This window comes from Stegodyphus dumicola, chromosome 4 (genome assembly GCF_044657685.1).
Source record: "Stegodyphus dumicola isolate Sdum_Otavi_A_Nest chromosome 4, ASM4465768v1".
NCBI lineage: Eukaryota > Metazoa > Arthropoda > Arachnida > Araneae > Eresidae > Stegodyphus > Stegodyphus dumicola.
Window position 1 is genome coordinate 168473345 of NC_140771.1, and position 19410 is coordinate 168492754.

Consider the following 19410-nt stretch of genomic DNA (forward strand, 5'->3'; position numbering starts at 1 on the left):
TCACAACTCGCTTGATTATTAAAATGCCATTTTTGTTTTACAACAGGAACAGTTTTTTTAAGGATACTTTTTTTTTAATTAGAACATTGCTATGGCTGCTGTAAATGCCCCCAAAATTTAATATATGACACTACATTAGTTGTATGTTCATCAAAAATGTTTTGTCAGCAGTGAAGAAAGATTCAACCAGCGATGGTTGCTAATGTTTTTTTATGCACAAGCTCCATCATCACACATCTACATCATGCATCAAAAATGTTATTACGTATATGTTTTCAGATTTTCAGTATTGAAATTTGCTTAAATATTCTTGTTTTCTTGTCTTAGAGGAACAAAAGTAAGGCACTTTGGAAATTAACTATTTTTTAAAATTTAAGAGGCATAAGCTGAGCATGCTTATTTCTAGAAGCTTCAAGTGAAGAAACTAGAATATGATATTTTGGATATTTGAATTTGTTATGAAGGTTTTACCTAATAAATATGTTATGAAATTAATTTAGTTACAGCATTTAGAAATATTTTACTGTTTTATTGTATTCTATATTTGTTAACCCTTTGCGGCATGGTGGGTCAATATATGTCCCACCTAATTAATATTTATTTTCTCACTCAGCAGTTTCCGTTAGAAATTTTCTAATCTTTTAAAAATAATCTATTTTAGTTATTATTTTTCTCAGTATATGTTACTATTATACCAGGCCTTAAGTTTATAAGCAAAAAATATTCAAAATAGGATCACAAGAGTGATATCCATGTATCTCGCATTTTTCCATATTTTAAAAATTTTGGTATACAATTTATGATACGTATGATTCTTTTTAATATTCAAAGGTATTTTATTTTCAAAAATCTTAATTGTATTCAATATTTTATAACATTAATTTTGCAGTTGAAATAAGTGGGTTAAAATTTGTCCCACCACACACTTGAATTTCCGCTCAATAGATGGCAGCACTCACGATTATTTTTTCTTTTCTTTTTCGCATCTACTTTTTTCGTGATTGTGCGCGCTTTTACATCCGTTGTATGCTCTGATGTGCTAAAATGTCTACAAAAAAATTAACAACTCAGGAAGCTTTGGATCTTTTTGCTGAATTGCCATCCGATTGCGACTCAAATGCTTCAGATGTCAGTTCTGATTTAGATGAAATTGAAATCCAGGAGAGAATAACTGAGGTTGAAGTTATTGCTGAAGAAGAAAGGGAAGTAGTTATAATTTGTTTCGCTTTTTAAAGACACAGACCCATCTATGCATGTGGCACTGTAAATATGGATTGGAAGTATCTACCCAAATTTTAAAAGACAAATTTATGTCAAGAGAATATATAGACTTTTCAGTTAGCGATGATTCAATTTATTGCATAAAATGGAAGGATAAAAGATCCGTTTCTATCCTGTCTTGCTTGGAAAAGGCAACTGAAATGAAAGAAATTAATAGAAAAGAGCAAGATGGAAAGACAAAAAAAAAAAAAAAAAAAAAAAAAAAAGTACTGTGCCCAAACAGAATTATTTCATACAATAAGAATATGGGATATGTCGACTGATTGATCAACTGACAGACTATATGAAATAGACCGCAAAAGCATGAAATGGTGGCACATGATTTTTTTTTACTTTTTAGATGCAAGTATAGTAAACACATTTAGTCAAGTTTGTTCGCGAACCTGATCATGATGTAAAAACAATGAAAGATTTTCTTCCCTCAGTTATAGAAGGTCTAATGGCACTTGCAGGCAAGAAAGAGCTGAAAAGAAAACTGAAATCCCCAGTTCAAATACAAACTAAAATCCCGTTCGTACAACCAGAAAAAAGACTAAAAAATGTAAGTAAAACGCCAAAGAGAACGAGCAGAAGATGTGCATATTGCAGCATATCGAAAGAAGAACGACGAACATTTTGGATCTGTGAAACACGTGAAGTGCCTCTATGCTTACAAAAGAATGAAACAACATGTTTTTCAAAGTTTCATGAAAAATGATTTTTTTTCAATTTTAATCATATATAAATGTTTTTGAATCAAGTGCCAATTTTAATATTTTATTTAGTATCATATGTATGGTATCAAATTTTAATCTTAAAATAATATTCAAGAAAATATTTTCTTTTGTTCCTAAAATTTAAAAATATTAAATATATACTATATGCAAAATGTGCACATGCAAAATTTTACAAGTCATGCATATATGCAAAAAGTACAAAATGCATTTTAGTGTGTTTATTATGAATATTTTAGAATGCACGCTTTATTTTGTTTATTCATTCCACATAGGATTTTTTTTTCCTGCTATACACCAATATGCTATAAGACATGTGCTAGTTGCATGGTGGGACAAACGGTATCCCACCTTCCACCGTAAAAAATAAAAGCGCAGAATTTTTTTCAAGCCTTAAAGGCACTTAAGTAAGTCCATCTGACTTATTCTAAGGCATTTTTTTAAAGATTAAAATATATTTTAAATATGCGTGTCGCAAAGGGTTAACCAAGAAAATTACAATTTATGAAATAGGCAAGTATCTAAGTATTGCCTTTTTTTTTTTTTTTTTTTTTTTTGCAGCCAGTGTTTCTTCATCGTCCATATCAAATGAGTTACTATTCTGATTCGAATAATGATGGTAAGTAGTAATTTTAAATTTCGGGTTTACTTTAATTATCAGTAATGCTTGTTATTAATATCAATTTGCTTGTCAGTAAACTTTAGAAGTACTTGCATGCTAAACTTAAAAAGAATTTTGTTACATGCATTTCCTTGAAATATCTGTTATGTATTTCTTTGTTTATTTTATCTGCCTGCGAATTCTTACGTAAAAAGTACGTATTGCAGTAAGAAAATAGTGAATATTGAAAAACATCTGAAGATATATAAAATTGTTTTCATAAATTGAGATTTTTTTTTTCATAAAAGCTATATTAAATGATTCCATATAAAAGTTTCATTTTTAGTATAAGAATGTGCCATATGTGCCAATGCTCATGTTTTCCGGTTTTATCTTGCTTTTATTGAAATAATAAATGCATTGTATAGGATCTCCCAAACTCTCTCTGCTAGCTGTTCATTTCATAAAAATTGTGCATACTAACTGTTAAGGACAAATGAATTTCTATGCATAAGTAAACCTGGAATTGCCATAAAATTATTATATGTTTCATTTGAAAGTGGAGACTGTCTGTAGATTATTTTTCTTTTTAAAGTTTCTGCTGTGAACTGAGATAGCTTGACGAAAACTACATTGTTATCAGAGTAGTAAACATGCTAGTATTTTCATTTAGAATATTAGTTGTATGTCTTAACTGGATTGCGGACTTATTGCAAAAATAGATTGTTTGCATAGAACATAGAGATTAAAGTATGAATTTCAGAGTTTTCTTGGGACATTTCTTGGCAACTTTTTAGTATTCATGGAACATCCTTACGTAACTGTATTTAAAAGTTCATTTCAAACAGTATCAACAAAGTATAATGCTCCAGAAGTTATTAACAATTTATCTCAGCAATTTTGGAAATAAAAATATTTAATTGAATTTCTTTAGAATTACTTTTAAATTTGAAAGAAGTGCATTTTACCATTAAAGTAAAGAAGGAATGTAAATATATCAAATTTCAGTAATAAATTGGACTTATTATCTGTAAATTATTACAGGTTAAAAAGGTAGTAGTATGATTTTTGGAAATGTTTAGTAAGCTTTTAGTTTTTAGCAGGTGTACTCTTTTTGGGAAGGAGGAGATGGTGTTTAATTTTATTGATCTCAAGTTTTTGTTAGTTGGAATAAGGAGATTTAAGGTGATTTAAATTCTCTAATTAAGAATGATTTTGGCAATTATACACTTATTCAGTTTTTGTGCATGATTATTAACAAAACTAATAATGTAGAAAATATGTGCAGAAATAATAGCTTTTCTTTTCAATTCTTCTTTCTCTCTCTCTCTTTTTTTAAGTACAGTAGATTTTTATGGTTTTTGTATTTTGTTTTTATAAACTGCTTGAAATACAGAATGTGTGCATTGATTAATAATTTTGGCAATATATTTACCTTCAGGTATGTTTTGCATAAAACTTTTTTCACTTCATTCTCAGTTTAGCCAATTTATATTTTCAAAATTTAAATAATTAGTATCTATTTTGATTTACATGGTTTAAATAATTTATAATAAATATCAATGATGTTTAATATCTTTTATCTAACAATATTTTTATTCGTATTAAAGATGGGGGCTCAAGCCGAGTTTTTTTCATACACGATAAAATAACACCTTTTTCTAGAAATCAGGAAAGTGGTTTTTTTCTTTCTTGTTTTAATATCCATTTTTAATTTCATTTTTAAATTCAAAAGATTAAAAACTGATTGTAAATTTTTGTATTATCAACATCCAGGAAGGTAATTTTTCTTTTTGCTGATTGAAGCTGTTCTTAGGTTCATACAGGTTTGTAATGGATTGAATGCATACTGAACCAACAATAGCTTGACAAAATTTATTTTCCTGAAAGAAACTATTTACAGTTTTGGAACTTTCCACAAAGGTGCTCGTACAGCTCTTCTTAGAATAATAGAGCACAACCAGTTGTTATTATTTCCAAACTACTAATAACATTAAACACAACACAGTGCAAAACACATCCAAACAGCGAAGCTTACACTATCTCTCAATACTCCGAAGTCAGCTCTGAACAAAAACCCAGAGCTGATACTCTCTCTGCTCTTATATAGTTTTCCTCCAGCTGCTGAGAAATCTCTACTACCTTCCATTTCTCGAAATTACTGGAAGACGTATATGGTTAAATTACATTTATTTAGTTACAGTATCAATTACAGTTATACAGGGACCATAGCAAAATGTTGTAAATGGTCACCAGTTTTGGTTGATTTGGCAACAAAAATTAGTAGCCAAAACCATCGCCAGGTTGGTATATTTCGCAAATTTAGCAAGGTAGCCATTTACCTAAGTGTAAAATAAACCTGCCTCTGTAATCTTATTCTTCTGGCAAAGATTTGTTTTTTCAAGCATTTCATATTACATTATACAAAAGATGCTATAATTTCAATAAAATTATTTACATACATACAGAATTTGTAACATTACTTCCTTCCCAAGGCCTGCACATCTGGGGCAGTACAATCCATGGACAGTCATACTGACATCTAAAGTGAGTCAGTGCAATACTAAAACAATAATTTCATTAAATAACTTAACGAATCAAATATAAAACAATAATTTCAATAAATAATATTCTATAAATCAAATAGTAAATAATTAAATGCATGAACTTACAATTTTATATACAAATAGCACCATGGTTTTAGCTTATTATTTACATTATATACACTATGAGGGACTACATACTATGGCCATAGTAAGGGGTTAGCCTATCATAATGAATGATTTTAGGTTTAGAATTTGATAACTTATGGATCTGAACTATGATGTTGTTTAGCCTGTTTAGGTATGGTAAGGCGTGTTAACCTGTGGTACCGGTGTTAAATGCCAGTACTGCTAGGCAATAGTATACATGGTTCTGCTCAAACAAAGATTTTTTTTTAAACATGATTATGATTTAGTGTAGTTTAGACAAAAATTTGAATTCTCTTTTTATGCATGTTATTTTGGTATAATAGCACCTTTTTAACTTTCTAAATGAATTTAATTTTGAAAAACAGGGTTTGTACGGGCCTTAAAAGTCCTTAGGTTTTTTGGAATTGATTTTTGGTCCTTAAAAGTCCTTAATTTCAGCCAAAATCGGCAGAAGGTCCTTAATTTTAATCATCTGAAATTTCAGCCTGTTTTTACGACTGCCATTTTAAGTGTAAATTATCATTTTGGAGGAATATTTTTGGCGATTCGCTGACATATATGGTTATCCTCTTGAATGGGTTATAATTTGTTCCTATTTCTAGTATAAATGATGGGATACTCGAGTTTCTGAACAAGAAGTGAAACATAAGCATTTTGAAATTATTTCATTTTTTCTAATGAAGAGTTCTTAAACAACTCTTTGCTTTTGGGGATGTGAATTCTTGTATTTAGCGGCTCTAAATTTCGCGGCTTATCAATATTTTGGCGATTTTAAGATCACTTTCTATAGAAAATTTTTAATTCCAAGATCTGGGAAGTTTTCAACGTTTTTTTAAAAACATTCTAAGATTGATAAATTTCATTAATGTAATGATAATATATTGAAGTTAAATTTAAAAAATAACATTAAAATAAAACATTTTTATTTTTCGCTGTCATATTATAAAGTTCCATTTTGGCAACTTATTATACAATATTTTAAATATGAAAAATAAACAATGTATAATGCTGTAAAGCACAATTTACCAAACAGTTCTTAAGAAAAAGCAAAATTAGCTATGTAATTACTTAAAAATATCTTCTTTTTATTTTTTTCATAGTTAAGAGTTTTTCCCATGCAATTGTCTCAGAATATGTATCAGTTTTCTCTATAAAATTAATTTTACACTTTCCCCTCCCTTTTTTTTCCAAAAATATTTTTGGCTTTTTGTGATTACAGAATTTTGTAAGGATAATTTTTCTTTAGGGTTTTAGACACTGCAGCTTCGAAAGTTTAGAAGGATTTGAAGGCAAGATTTATAGACCCACAATTCTAAAAGATTCCAGAAATGGGGGACGAAATGAAAAATGCCTCCATGTTATTAACACGTAATGGATGTTTTTTACAGAAAGCTTGCAATGAATTTCTTACTTTTTGGAGAACGTTTGGAAGAATAATGGAAACATAATATTCAAATATTTTACTTCTGATACTAGAATCTTTTCCTTAACATGTTTATCTTTCTACTTTTCACTAGATGCAAGCATGGAAAATATCAAAAATGCTCGTAATCTTGTCACATGGACAGGCATTATAGAAAGGAATTTTTTTATTAATAAAGAAATTGAAAATAGACAATTTAAAAGATTCATCTAATATGCCGTAATGCATCATGCACAGAGCTGGCACTAGGCATTTCCCCACTTGATGCAATCTCTGGAGATCTTAAATTCTGCTTCCAATGCTTGCTCTAAATTCTAAAAGATTGGCGTTTCTAGATTTTGTTGCTTGGTGTATCACTAAATTCTAAAAATTCTTCCACAGCTCTAGAACCGACCTTTACCATATACACTGCTCGACATTGAAAATGCAACACCAAGAAAGAATGGTCAGAAATAGACGATTTTATGAGGGGTATGGTGATTGGACTGAGAAGGGCGAGTTGGTCCTTACATCAAATGAGCTGATACCCACATGGATGTGAGCACGGTGCGTCGGGTATGGCGAACATGGTTGGAACAGGGAAATGTGGGAAGAAGGAGGGGTGCAGGTGCAGCCAGAGTGACGTCAGCACGTGTGGATTGACACATCAGCCGACAAGCTGTGGCCGTCCCGTAAGTCACTTGTACCGCGACTCTGCAGCATGTGCAAGATACCCTGGATGTTCCTATGTCGACCAGAACCATTTCCCGTCGATTGGTTGAACGTGGCCTGCACTAACGGCATCCGTTAAGAAGACTGCCATTGACCCCATAGCATCGACGCCAACATTTAGAATGGTGCTGGACTGGAGCGATGTGGATGAAAGAATGGTGAAGCGTCGTGTTCTCAGATGAATCACGCTTCTGTTTATCCAGTGACAGTCACCGCATATGTGTGTGGCATCGACGTGGAGACAAATCTAAACCGGCAGTAACTGTGGAAAGCCCCATCACGCAACAATGTGGCATAATGGTTTGGGGCGCTATTGCCTACGATTCCAGGTCACCTCTAGTTCGTATTCAGGGCACTATGATGGCCCAATGATACTTGGATAATGTACTGTGGCCGGTGGCATTCCCCTACCTTCAGGGGCTGCCTAATGCAGAAGACGAACTGTGGCAAATGGTTGAAAGGGAATGGAGAGAAATTCCTCAGGACACCATCCACACTCTTATTGACTCTATGCCTAGACGTGTTTCTTCGTGCATCGCTGTCCACTGTGGTCCCTACATCTTACTGAGCCGATGCCGTTCTCGCTCTGTATTCTGACTATCATTTTGAAATAAAGATCACTTATTGCTGCTTGCTGTCTCTTTTTTCCAAATTTCATCACTTTCTGACCACTTCTTCTTGGTGTTGCATTTTCAATGTTGAGCAGTGTATATTTCATATTTCTTCTGAATGTTCTTATTACTAAAGAAATAAAATTAGAAACTTTTTTCTATTCATTCTAAATGCATTTAGTGTTTTTAGAGTAACAGAAATCCTTAATTAAATCCAAAAATTCTAAAATGAAAAGGAAATGTGTTAAAGAAAGAAACTGAATATATAAAGAAAATTATTCTTCAAAGATATGTTTAGTTATTATTATGTAAATTAACCAGTTGTTTATGATTTCAACCTTTACTACAACTTCCCATTTCTATTTCCATATATGATAGGGTTACTGAGCCAGCTTAAATTAAAATTAAATCATATAGTCTCTGACCACCAGTCCACATTTTTAGTTTGAATTTGACTGTTCTTGTGTAATTACATCACTATGAGATGTAATTGATTTTGTTAGCATCAGAGCATGTCTTTATGTTCTAAGTTCTTTTTAAATAAGAGGCCGTTTTAAACCTTTGTCTGAAATTGTAGTTACTTTCAGATATGGCGATAATTTGCTTCACGTCTGTTGGGAGGTTTTGGACTATTTAACGTTTACCAGATCAAATAAACTCTCATAGCTACACTGTGGAGAGTTTGACAAGTTAGGGGATAAAGCACACAGAAACTGAAAAATTGGTTTGTGTATTGAAACAAATTTCTGATAGTTAGAAAAGATGCTTAAAGAGAAGGAAATCAATATAAATTAGCCAAAATGTCTGGGAAGGCTTCAAATTAAAAAGACGCATAAATATTTTGTTGAGTGTTGTTGTTACAAAACATTTATGTTTTGTAACAACATTAAAAGCTACAAAACATAAATGCTTTGTAATTTTTAATGTGTAATTATCCTAATATTTAATATAAAAATCAATGCCGTAAATTAAATATATTTTAAACCCTCAAATTTTATTATATTGTTATTTTAATAGGGCTTTTTAACAAATATTGTTAAAAAATAAGTAAAATTTAATAGTGGCCATGTAAATCCATAATGACTAAGGTTATTTAACTAGGAACACAGGAACTAGAAAAATCAGGTTAGAGAAATTTAATTATAATTGCTAATTTAATTATTTTAACTAACTGCTTACCCTTAAAAATTATCTCTACATATTAAAGTGAGTTATTATCTTTCATTAATCCTTACCGTGGTCACAAGATAAAACACAAAATTGTAAAAATTCATGTAAAACTTATTCTTTGCATTATTCTTCAAACCATTATAGTAACAATGGTACTATTTAAAAATTTATCAGTCTCGATATTTACTCTAATTACGTATTTTACTATTGGTCGTGTCGCCGGTCATCGGTGGCACCCACGGCTCTATATCTAAGTCGAGTGTCGGTCACCGGTGACGCCCACGCCAGTCAACATGTTAACTGGGTTACAATCCTTGAACTCGACAAGAAGCTACAGCACGAAATGCATCAGACAGAGCCCAACTGACTTTCAAAACTTGCCAGCTGTGCTTACATCAGGCCTTTCAGGTTTGCTCTAATCTGGAGGTCTTCCTCCAGGCAAGCAGCAGCGGTGACAACATCCAGTCTTTTGTTATGATTCATGCATCCTGATTATGGTTTTACTTCTCATTTTAATCTATGCCATTTGACGTAAAAACTACCTGCTGTTTACTAAACTTCTAGACTTAGCAATTATGTGACAAAATGGACCATTTAAAAAATAAATAAAGCTTACTGCTAGTAAAACTTCAATAAAATGTCACATACCTTCTTTCAAATATGTCCAACTATTATAAGTGTAAAATATTTAATGCTACTTGATACATTTTATAAAGTTGATTTTATTCTCAAACTTATTAATAATTTTGTGAGTTAATTCATGTTTAGTAATAATGCACACTACTTAGGGATCTATTTTCTTTTTAGGATAGTATTACAAAAGTGAAGTTCAGGCATAGATAATATTTTTAATTGAATTTATTCAGTTCCCATTTGCTCACAGGTCCTTAATTTTTTTCATTAATGGTCTTTAAAAGTACTTAATTTTGGTATGCAGAAATGTGTGCGAACTCTGAAAAAGTGTACCTATTCAAGGTAAAAAAAGCATATTTTTAGAATATACATTTTTTATAAAAGCTATTTTTAAATGACATATTTTATAGTACATATAAGTGAGAAAATGTGCCAGAGATTTGTATTATGTAGAATTTAATTTATAAAATAAAAAATATGCTAATTATACTCAGTGGCCAACTAAAGTTTCTTCTCCCTCCTGCCAATTGAAAATTAGCATCATGCCTATTTACATTTTTCAAGCAATGAAGGTGATTTAATTCTGATCTTTGCTTAAACTAAATTGCCAGTGAAAATATACAGTCAATGAGTAATATGTAAATCGTACTTGTTTCCAATTTAGCATTCTCAAAGCAGCAGTAAAATATGACTTTATAATAAAAATTTACTTTACATGCATACAAATAATCATCTTTATATAAAGTAAAAAAAAAAAAAAAAGTTATTTTTTTTTTGGTACATATTTTTGCGACAGAGGAAATGAAACCCATTAAGTGATTGGAGAAGCGGCTCAGCCTGTACGAAAATAATAATGTTGACTGGAATAGTTTTATGAGAGAGCTATATTCTTTACATCTAATCTGACAACAAAGTAAACAGATAGTTGCACCTTAAAAATTGTGTACATAAATTGAAATCTTTTCATACCGTGGGGGAAAAAAAAAAAAAAAAAAAAAAAAAAAAAACTAATTCTTTCTCAATACTGGATATTTGGCAGGTTATGTTGAGAAGCTGGTGAACTCATTCTTGCTTAGATTCTGAGTGCAAGGACAACCGCACACATGGCAGAAATCATCAGTGAGCATATAGAACACAGGAACTAGAAAAAGCAGGTTAGGGAAATTTTACTGGGAACCATAAATTTCATTTAGTTGTTCCAGCAACAACCTCTTATACGCAAAATTTTGAAAGTCTGTGGTTCTTCTCTAAATAACAGAATAAAAGTCAACAAGACATAACTTGCCATATATTTCATGTTGGGGAGTTGATAGATTTGTTGAGTTTACTGTGGAAGATCTTGGGACAAATATTTCTGATGCCATATTAAAGCAATTGTGAAAAAATAGCAAACATGAAGTGTATGTGAAAAGTAAACATGAACTTGGTGATAATTCTGGTACCAAACTAGTGTTTAAAAAATTGAGTCTATTATAATAAGGAAGAGACTTAAACAAACTTAAGTGAATGAAAATCATGCAAATTTTTTTTAAAGATTCTCATACAACTTTTTAAGGAAATAACTTATTATCTGTACTTTTTTTTTTACGTTTGAAAGTCTTTTGTTTTTTATATGACTTGTACTTTATTTTTTTTTTACTTATTTTTGGGGTATAAATCTGTTGTGTTAAAATGGAATTGGGTATTAAAATTATTTATAGCACAATCTGAACAATTTTGGTTAAGTATTTGTAGATTAGAACAGCAAAGGGCATTTTTACTGCTTCTTAGAAAAGTAGGTTCTCCGTACGTTGGCATAATTTAAACAATAGAAGATTTTTTCCATGATAGACGTGATTCTTTGTGGATGAGAAAAGGAGTTCTGCTTAACCCTCTGGCTACATTTGACTTTTTAGTATATCATGCATTTGTTTGGGCAAGGATGCACTTGACGTTCTGATACATCATCAGATCATGTGTTGCATTTGTTTGGACAAAGACACACATAATGTACTGATACTTCATCTGATACATCAACATCAAATTAGGAAGGATACTACCTGGCAGTGCAAAGAATGCAAAGTACTACTGCATTTATCAATCTCTTTTGAAAAGTATCACATGCTTCAAATTATTGATAATTTTCTATTTATTATAGTTTTAATTTAGTTAATTTGTTTAAATGTATTTTGTAATACTAATTGCCTAGTTATTTCAATATTATGTAGAAGTATATATAATGAATAATATGAAATAAATTAATTTGTGCATAAAATATACTGTTCTTACTTGCTCACAAAATTAAATATGTTCCAAGTGCAAAAAAAAATTTAAATAAATGTGTACCCAAAGGGTTAATGTAATTACACGGATGGTTTGCCGTATGTGTGTATATAGTGGCCATCTACAGGATTTATTATTAGTCTTGTATTCTAAACAGAATTTTTGCTTTTAATACGATCGTAATTACTTGAAAATTAAGTATTTTAAATAAAATTATGTTACTAAATATTGTTTATATTCATAAAATTTTAAAACTTGGTAATAATGCTAGAATATATAAAAGGTATTGCCTTTTTTAATGTGCTTAAATTTTTGGAATAAAGATTTGAGTTATTGTGAAATGAATAAGAAGAACAATGCACATAAACAAAGCATAAATTCATCAGATGAGACTAAATAAATTTTATTTTATTAGATAAGGTTTAAGGGGTGTGTTTTTGGAAAGGCTGAGGAAAAAGCTGCTTTTTTATATATTTTATGTTTTTGAAACCCAAATCAGTTCAGTTTCTTTTTTTTATTTATTACTGATATATATGTGAAAGAACTTGTAATATTATATTTTTGTGTACAATGATGAAAATGTTTTGATTATAATACATTTTCCTCCCAAAGAGTAATGCTAATAATAGTGGTGACAGCATAGATCACTCTTTTTTAAGAAGCAAAAATCAATCAATTAAAGAGGAACTTCCTTGAATGTATTTAATTTTTATTTTTTGAATTATTATGAAATATGGGTTGTATTTTTTGCAAATAGTTAAAATGAGTTCCAAAATTCATTTTGGAACAAATCCAAATTTAAATTTTGATATTCATTCTGTAAGCAGGTTTATCCAAGGTACTACATACATTAATTATTTTTCTTTGCTTTTTAAGTAACATAAATAATGTGTGATTATTGTTGCAAATTTTAAGTGCAAATAAGTTTTAATTGAAAAGTATATAGGGTATATTAAAGTTGCTTACAAATATGTTACGATTTTTAGAAGAGTTTTATAGCTGTGCAAAATCTGAAACTTATTGAATTAGAGTATAAATTCTACTAAATAATTTCTTCACATAATCATAAGACTTTTGTAATAAGTGGGGGCATTTTAACTCTTAACACTAAATTTTTATATGATATTTTTAGACTGTTGCTGTTTGTATTTTTCTTTTATTATTTCACACTCAGATGTTGTAAATTTTAATGTAATATTCTGTAAATACCATTGGAGTTTATACCATTGGTGTAAATACCATTGGAGTAAATACCATTGGAGAGCCTGCAAGAATATTATTCCAGCAGACTGCCAGAATTTATTACTTTAAGTTACCATAAAACAGATTCTCCTACTAAAACAATTATTATAACCAAATCAAAGGTTATATGTGCAAAGTCTTTTCAATCCATTCATTATTTGTTAATATTTACTTACAATATACTGAGAATTAAAAAAAAATAATCATTTCTGCTCTGAGTTTGCTATATGATACTTTCAAACTCTTTGATAGCAATAAAGGGGTTTTTTATTATCTCAATCAGCAAATATCTTTTCTCTTATGAATTCTGTTGATCCAGATATTCAATTTAAACTTGAAATAAAATTTCTTAATTGCTTTTTTCCATTTATTCTGTTTACTTATGTCAATATCAGTGTTTACTCTTTACAATTTTCTTTCAGTTATTTAAATCTGTCGCTCTTTATTAAGAATTTTCAGCAGTGCTAAAGATTTTGAAAAATTTTCTTCTTGCATTTATAATACAGTCAAAAGTCGTTAATTCGGACACCCATAATCCGGAATGATCTATAATCCGGACCTCAAAGCTACAAACTTTCTGCGCATGCGTCGCGTCCACGCATGCGCACAGGCGTTTACGAGAGCGCGTAAGACCCTTATGGCTGCGAATATGTTTGTGCGCATGCGCGTTTAATGTGTAACGGAGTTATGCGCTAAGCTAAAGTTATCTAATTCAGTTAATGTTGCAGATTGCGTTGTTCCTTAATCTTCGAATTGGATCCGGCTTATTATTTTTTGCAGACTGTTAGAGCAATTTTATAAAAGTAAGCTTGAACTTTCGATTATGTCAAATAGAATTTCCGATATATATTTACTACAAAGCGAAAGTATGTTTTGAAATCCGAAATCTGTTTATCAATTTCACGCTGCTCTTCGGCAGAGGGGGGGGGCAGAAACGTCATTATTAGATTATGATAGATTAGAAAGATTATATCAAATAGAATTTCCAATATATATTTACTAATATGTAATTTGTATCTACAAAGCGAAAGTATGTTTTGAAATCCGAAATCTGTTTATCAATTTCACGCCGCGGATTGGAAGTTGATCTGTCAACACTATCCTTATCTTCAGAGCAGATGTTTTTATTTTATTTGGATTATAATTCCGTACTAAGTTTAGTATTTCATCTCGATGTACTCCGTCTTTGATATGATTTAAATCAAGTTCCTCGTCATTATAATTCGCTTCCGACAGTGAAGAAAGTGACCCAGAGGTTATTGAAAACATTTCGATTGACAAATTAGTCGGTATTCTCAACACAGCAATTATAGGACTTGAACAGCGGAACTTTGTAACTAAACAAGAAATTAGAATTAAAGAGAAAGTATTATCACATGAAACGAAGCAACTTACATTGAAGGAAATGTTTAATAAAGTAAACAAATAAATATTAAGTTTTTTCTTTTTGTAAATTTTGATACCCTTTAGATCATAATTGTTCTTTATTTCATAAATTACGGTTTCATATTTTTAATTTTGTAATTTTTGCATGCCATCTTACCAGATTTAAACTGATGATCTATAATCCGGAAAAATCGATAATCCGGAATCGCCGAAGTCCCGACGAGTCCTGATTAACGACTTTTGACTGTATTTATTAATTTGAAAACAGCAACAATAATATCGTCATTCCATTTCTGCTTGTGTACTTAGATTCCTCAGACATTCAGTTTTTAAATTATTTCTCCTGCTAATAAAACTTCTTTTTCAGTCTTTAAAAACCATATTTCAGTTTTCAATTTTTTGAGGAATTTATAGCATTCTTTTTTTTTTTTTTTTTTTTGATTTGTCCAACATACATCAGTTAGGCTTAGCAGGTGTTTAAGGAACATGAACCATATGTCATTAAAAATAAAGTCTTCCATAGCTAATTATTCTTGGCCTCTAAATCAATTTTTGGTTACAGTTCTATTACAGTATCTAGAAAAATTCAACAGCTGGCGAATTGAATTTCTTTGAAGTCTTCCACTTCTTTCAGAATCAGACAACTTTGTTTAATAATGTTAATTCCATTCCAACTTTTTCTGCAGCCTTAAAATGCTAAGCTTTGTTTATTTATTTAATTTTGTTTTGAGCAACTGATGATACTACTTTGTTCAGTTTCATTTCATCTTATTTATTCAAGATCTTATTTGCCTGCAGTGTAGATGATCTTTGCTCACTGAAGTAGGAGGACTTCTAACATAATATTTTGAAACTTTGTTTTTCATTGAAACTTGTCACTCTTCTTAAAAATTAATAACTGTCTATTGCATTTAAATTAATGATAAACATGGTGTTAATACATTTATCACTTATAAATAATAAACACTAGGTAGATAGCCCTTGAGTTGCTTTTGCCTTGATCAATTAGCCTTAGTTAATAAATATAAAAGTAGTTTGTTGTGAGCTCATGGCATGTGCTGTAAAAGCATTTCAGACATGATTTCTGAATTTCCTAGTTTTCCAGCCCCCTTTCCCTCCAAAAAACTAATTTTTTAAAACTATACAATTTTGGTATTTTTTTGTGCTGTATAGATATTGAATAGCTTTGTAGTTCTGCTTATACTTTTATTAACTGTGGAATGCTGAAGTTCTGGAAGAGATTAGTTCTGTTCGGAAAGTAATTTGAAAGCCACCGTAACTCAAACATCAATGCCGGAAAGATAGTATCAGAAACTTTTTGATATTTAGCATATTAGTAGTTAAATTTAGCTTAATTGTTAATAATAAAAATTTTTATTGTAGGTTATCATATTTGTGAAGTAATTAAATTTTAAACTGTAATTGAAAAGAAATGCAGATTTGAATTTTTTCCTAGCCATTTTATTTGATTCCTAATTAACAGGGTAATACCGGGATTGACATCGGAATTTAATTGGGCAGCATTAAAGAAAAGGAAAGATGAATAATTATATTATAATTAACAAAAAAATACTATTGGCAATTTACTTATTTCTTCATGTAATTTAATTTGGAGAATAAGCTCATTATGGAAATTAAATCAATGTTTAGAACAAGAACAAAACCCTCCAAAACAGAAGAGACAGCTTTTTTTTTTTTTTTTTTTTTTTAAATATCACTGTTATACTTCAGTATTGGAAATTTATTCACTATTTCTAATTTATTATTATTTTTTCATGGAAGGAACTATATTAACAATCTTAAAGAAATGTAAATTTATTTGAATAGTGGAATATTGAAAGAAATTAATATATATTTATACAGGAAAATCCTACCTAACATGAAATTAATACATCTAATTATTCCGTTATTGCAATTAGAAAAATGTTCTTTCCTACTTTATTCAAATGATCAGTCAACAACTCTGTGCTCACCCCTCCCCCAATTACGTAAAATTTGCTATCCACATTTTGCAGCATGAGTTATTTCAGTCAAGCAATATTGTCAAATTAGGTTGGGAAAAAATATCTTTTACACTGAAGAAACACTATGTGGGATATATATTAAGAATTTCTCAAGAAAATATTAAAACACTGATTTTTTTTTTTTTTTTTTTTTAAACATTGTGTGATCTTTACTATCTCTAGTTTGATTAAAGATGTGAAGCTAGGGTAGAGACTAAGGAGTTAATTGCAGAAACTTGAATTATTTTTATTCACATTGAGTATGTTAAGAAAATTTTATTTGATGTTGATCCTGATATAGAAGAAATTTTTGAGGTCCACTAAAATCTTGATGAGCAGTTGCAAGCTATCACATTGCAGAGTAAGACAACATGTTACGCAATTTGAATACTTTTACTTTTTCTTTTGGAAAAATAGAGCAGTCAAATGTTTATATACAAATATAAGCCATTATTATTTTTTAAGTGGTAATGATTTTATCATTTAATAAAAGTTATAGTTCCCTGAAAATTATGCTAAATGATTTTCACATACGTATCAGAACTAATGGAACTTGAACATCAGAACTTGAACCTTCAAGAAAAAAATCACTTAAGTAATTTTTTTCTTGAAGGCTGTTTCTTCTGTATTTTAATATTATCTTTGGTAATATCTGTAAATTAACATTTAGTTAATAGCACATTTTTATCATATCTGTGACTAACAGCATGCCTGTTAAGTTAAACTTTTTGACTAATATTCCATAAATATTTCTGTATAATTTTGTGCTTCATCTGTGTATAGTGCCAATATATTACATCATTTTAATACATCAATAATTATAATGCAAATGTTACCTCTAACATGTTGCTTTTTTCAATTTGTGTATTGTCTAAAAATGGGATAATTCAAACTGCATATCATGCTTTGGATTCTGTTCAGGATATTTCTGTTGATTTCTGATAAAAAAAATCACTAAACTGATGATGGTTAAGTTCCCAAGAGCGAATAAAATTAACCGCTGACACAACTGGTTCACCTCCCCAAAAGTAACAAGTTTTTGAAGTGAGTCTGTTTAGAGAAAATCTCAGATATTCAGATTTCTAACTGTTAAATAGATAATGTACTTAGAAGTAATTTTCATGTGTCATTCTTTACACACACACGCACACATATACACACAGAGCCCCCCCAAAAAGTTCATGCTTATCCAGTTTTAAAAGTAGTATTTATTTGTAATGTATAATTTCTTTATTTATTGGTATTATATATAAAATCATAATAACAAATAAATTATATAGATATGTAGTATAATCAGTAATATAATTTCTTTTCGTAATAGCTAGGAAGTTAATATGTTTTAGTAAAACAGGGGCTTTGTAACTTAGGAGCCATATGCTAATGAGGGAAATTCTATGATGGAGCTGCTTATGTTTATGTTTTGTACTCAGAAAATAAAAAATACATGCAGTCACTTCATTCAGTTGCCAGGAATCAAACTCACTTTGAATTAATAATGGTCAAAGTTTTTGTCTACTTGACCACTGCCAGGTTTAATTCATATATTCAGAAATACAAATATTAGTATAACTAGTTGATTGAATATATTACTTTTGACTATCCAATCTGGAAAGTATCCCGTGAGCTAATGATTTTGTTCAAAAATTAAATTTTGGCGTATGGTTTTAGTGGATGAAAAAGACACTTCATATGGATTCGCTGATTCTGATTATGAAATGTTTTACCTCAAATTGTCAAATTTTATACTCATTTTTCACTAATAATTACCTCTTGAGGAAAACATTTTATTCAAATTTGGCTTAAATTTTTGTTTGTTTGTTTGTTTGTGTGTGTGTGATATTAGTTAATTGTTTGTGGGCATTCTTAAGTGGGTATTCAACAGCTATTGCAAATTTTAAAGTAATTCCACTATATGTAAAATGTGTTAACATTTATTTCCTATGACATAAAAATTTTTTCAGAATAGTGTTTAGTTTTTTTCGCTACTTGAAAAACAAAAGTTTTTGCTTCATATTAATCAGAGTTTCTAAAGTATTTTCAAGATTTTAATTGCTAATAAATGTAATTAAATTCAGTTTATTGTATGATTTCACAATTTATTTAAAAAAAAAGGAGTTTAAAATTATATCTATTTCTATTTATCCAGATTTTGGAGAAATTTATAAAGCAGTATGATATTATAACTTCTATATTTTATTTGATTTTTAATTTCACTAAGAAGGTAATTAATTAATTTAACTTACAATAACAATTAAATTTACAATAAAACTTTTAGCACTGCTCCTTCAGTTAACACAAGGTTCGTACGGTCCTTAAAAGTCCTTAAATTTTTCAAAAATGATTTTTGGTCCTTAAAAGTCCTTAATTTTGGTCAAAATGAATAAATGGTCCTTAATTTTTCTCATTTGACATTTCTTATCATTTCTAATGATTGCCATTATAAGTGTGAAATGCCATTTCTCATAAATATGGAATTAAAATTACATGGCTCTTAACCAATCTGTTGGCGGATTTGCATTGCAAACGATAAAAAAACAATTAGCTACCCTAGGACGAAAGTATCTGGTTGGCTATTCACCCAATCTTTCGAATAAGAGGCGAAAGTGATGATGAACGTGCTCGAGGAAAAAAAAAGGGGGAGGATTCTGAAAATATTTGCCAAAATTAGAACAATCCCAACT

At 29.8% G+C, this 19410-nt stretch overlaps 1 protein-coding gene across 5 annotated transcripts in view; it reads left to right on the forward strand.

The window, feature by feature from the left end:
• The window catches only part of LOC118190799 (transcription factor SPT20 homolog), a 137747-nt gene that overhangs the window by 99049 nt on the left and 19288 nt on the right, over positions 1–19410 (forward strand). For 4 of the 5 annotated variants that reach the window (XR_004758478.2, XR_015040826.1, XR_004758479.2 and 1 more), the window contains exon 20: positions 2556–2613. Coding sequence is in view for 2 of the 5 variants with exons in the window: in XM_035361584.2 (XP_035217475.2) it covers positions 2556–2613 (58 nt within the window). In the remaining 3 variants the exon portion in view is untranslated. Of the gene's footprint in view, positions 1–2555; positions 2614–6534; positions 10811–19410 lie in introns of those variants that run through there. The other variant, XM_035361585.2, reaches the window with a different exon arrangement.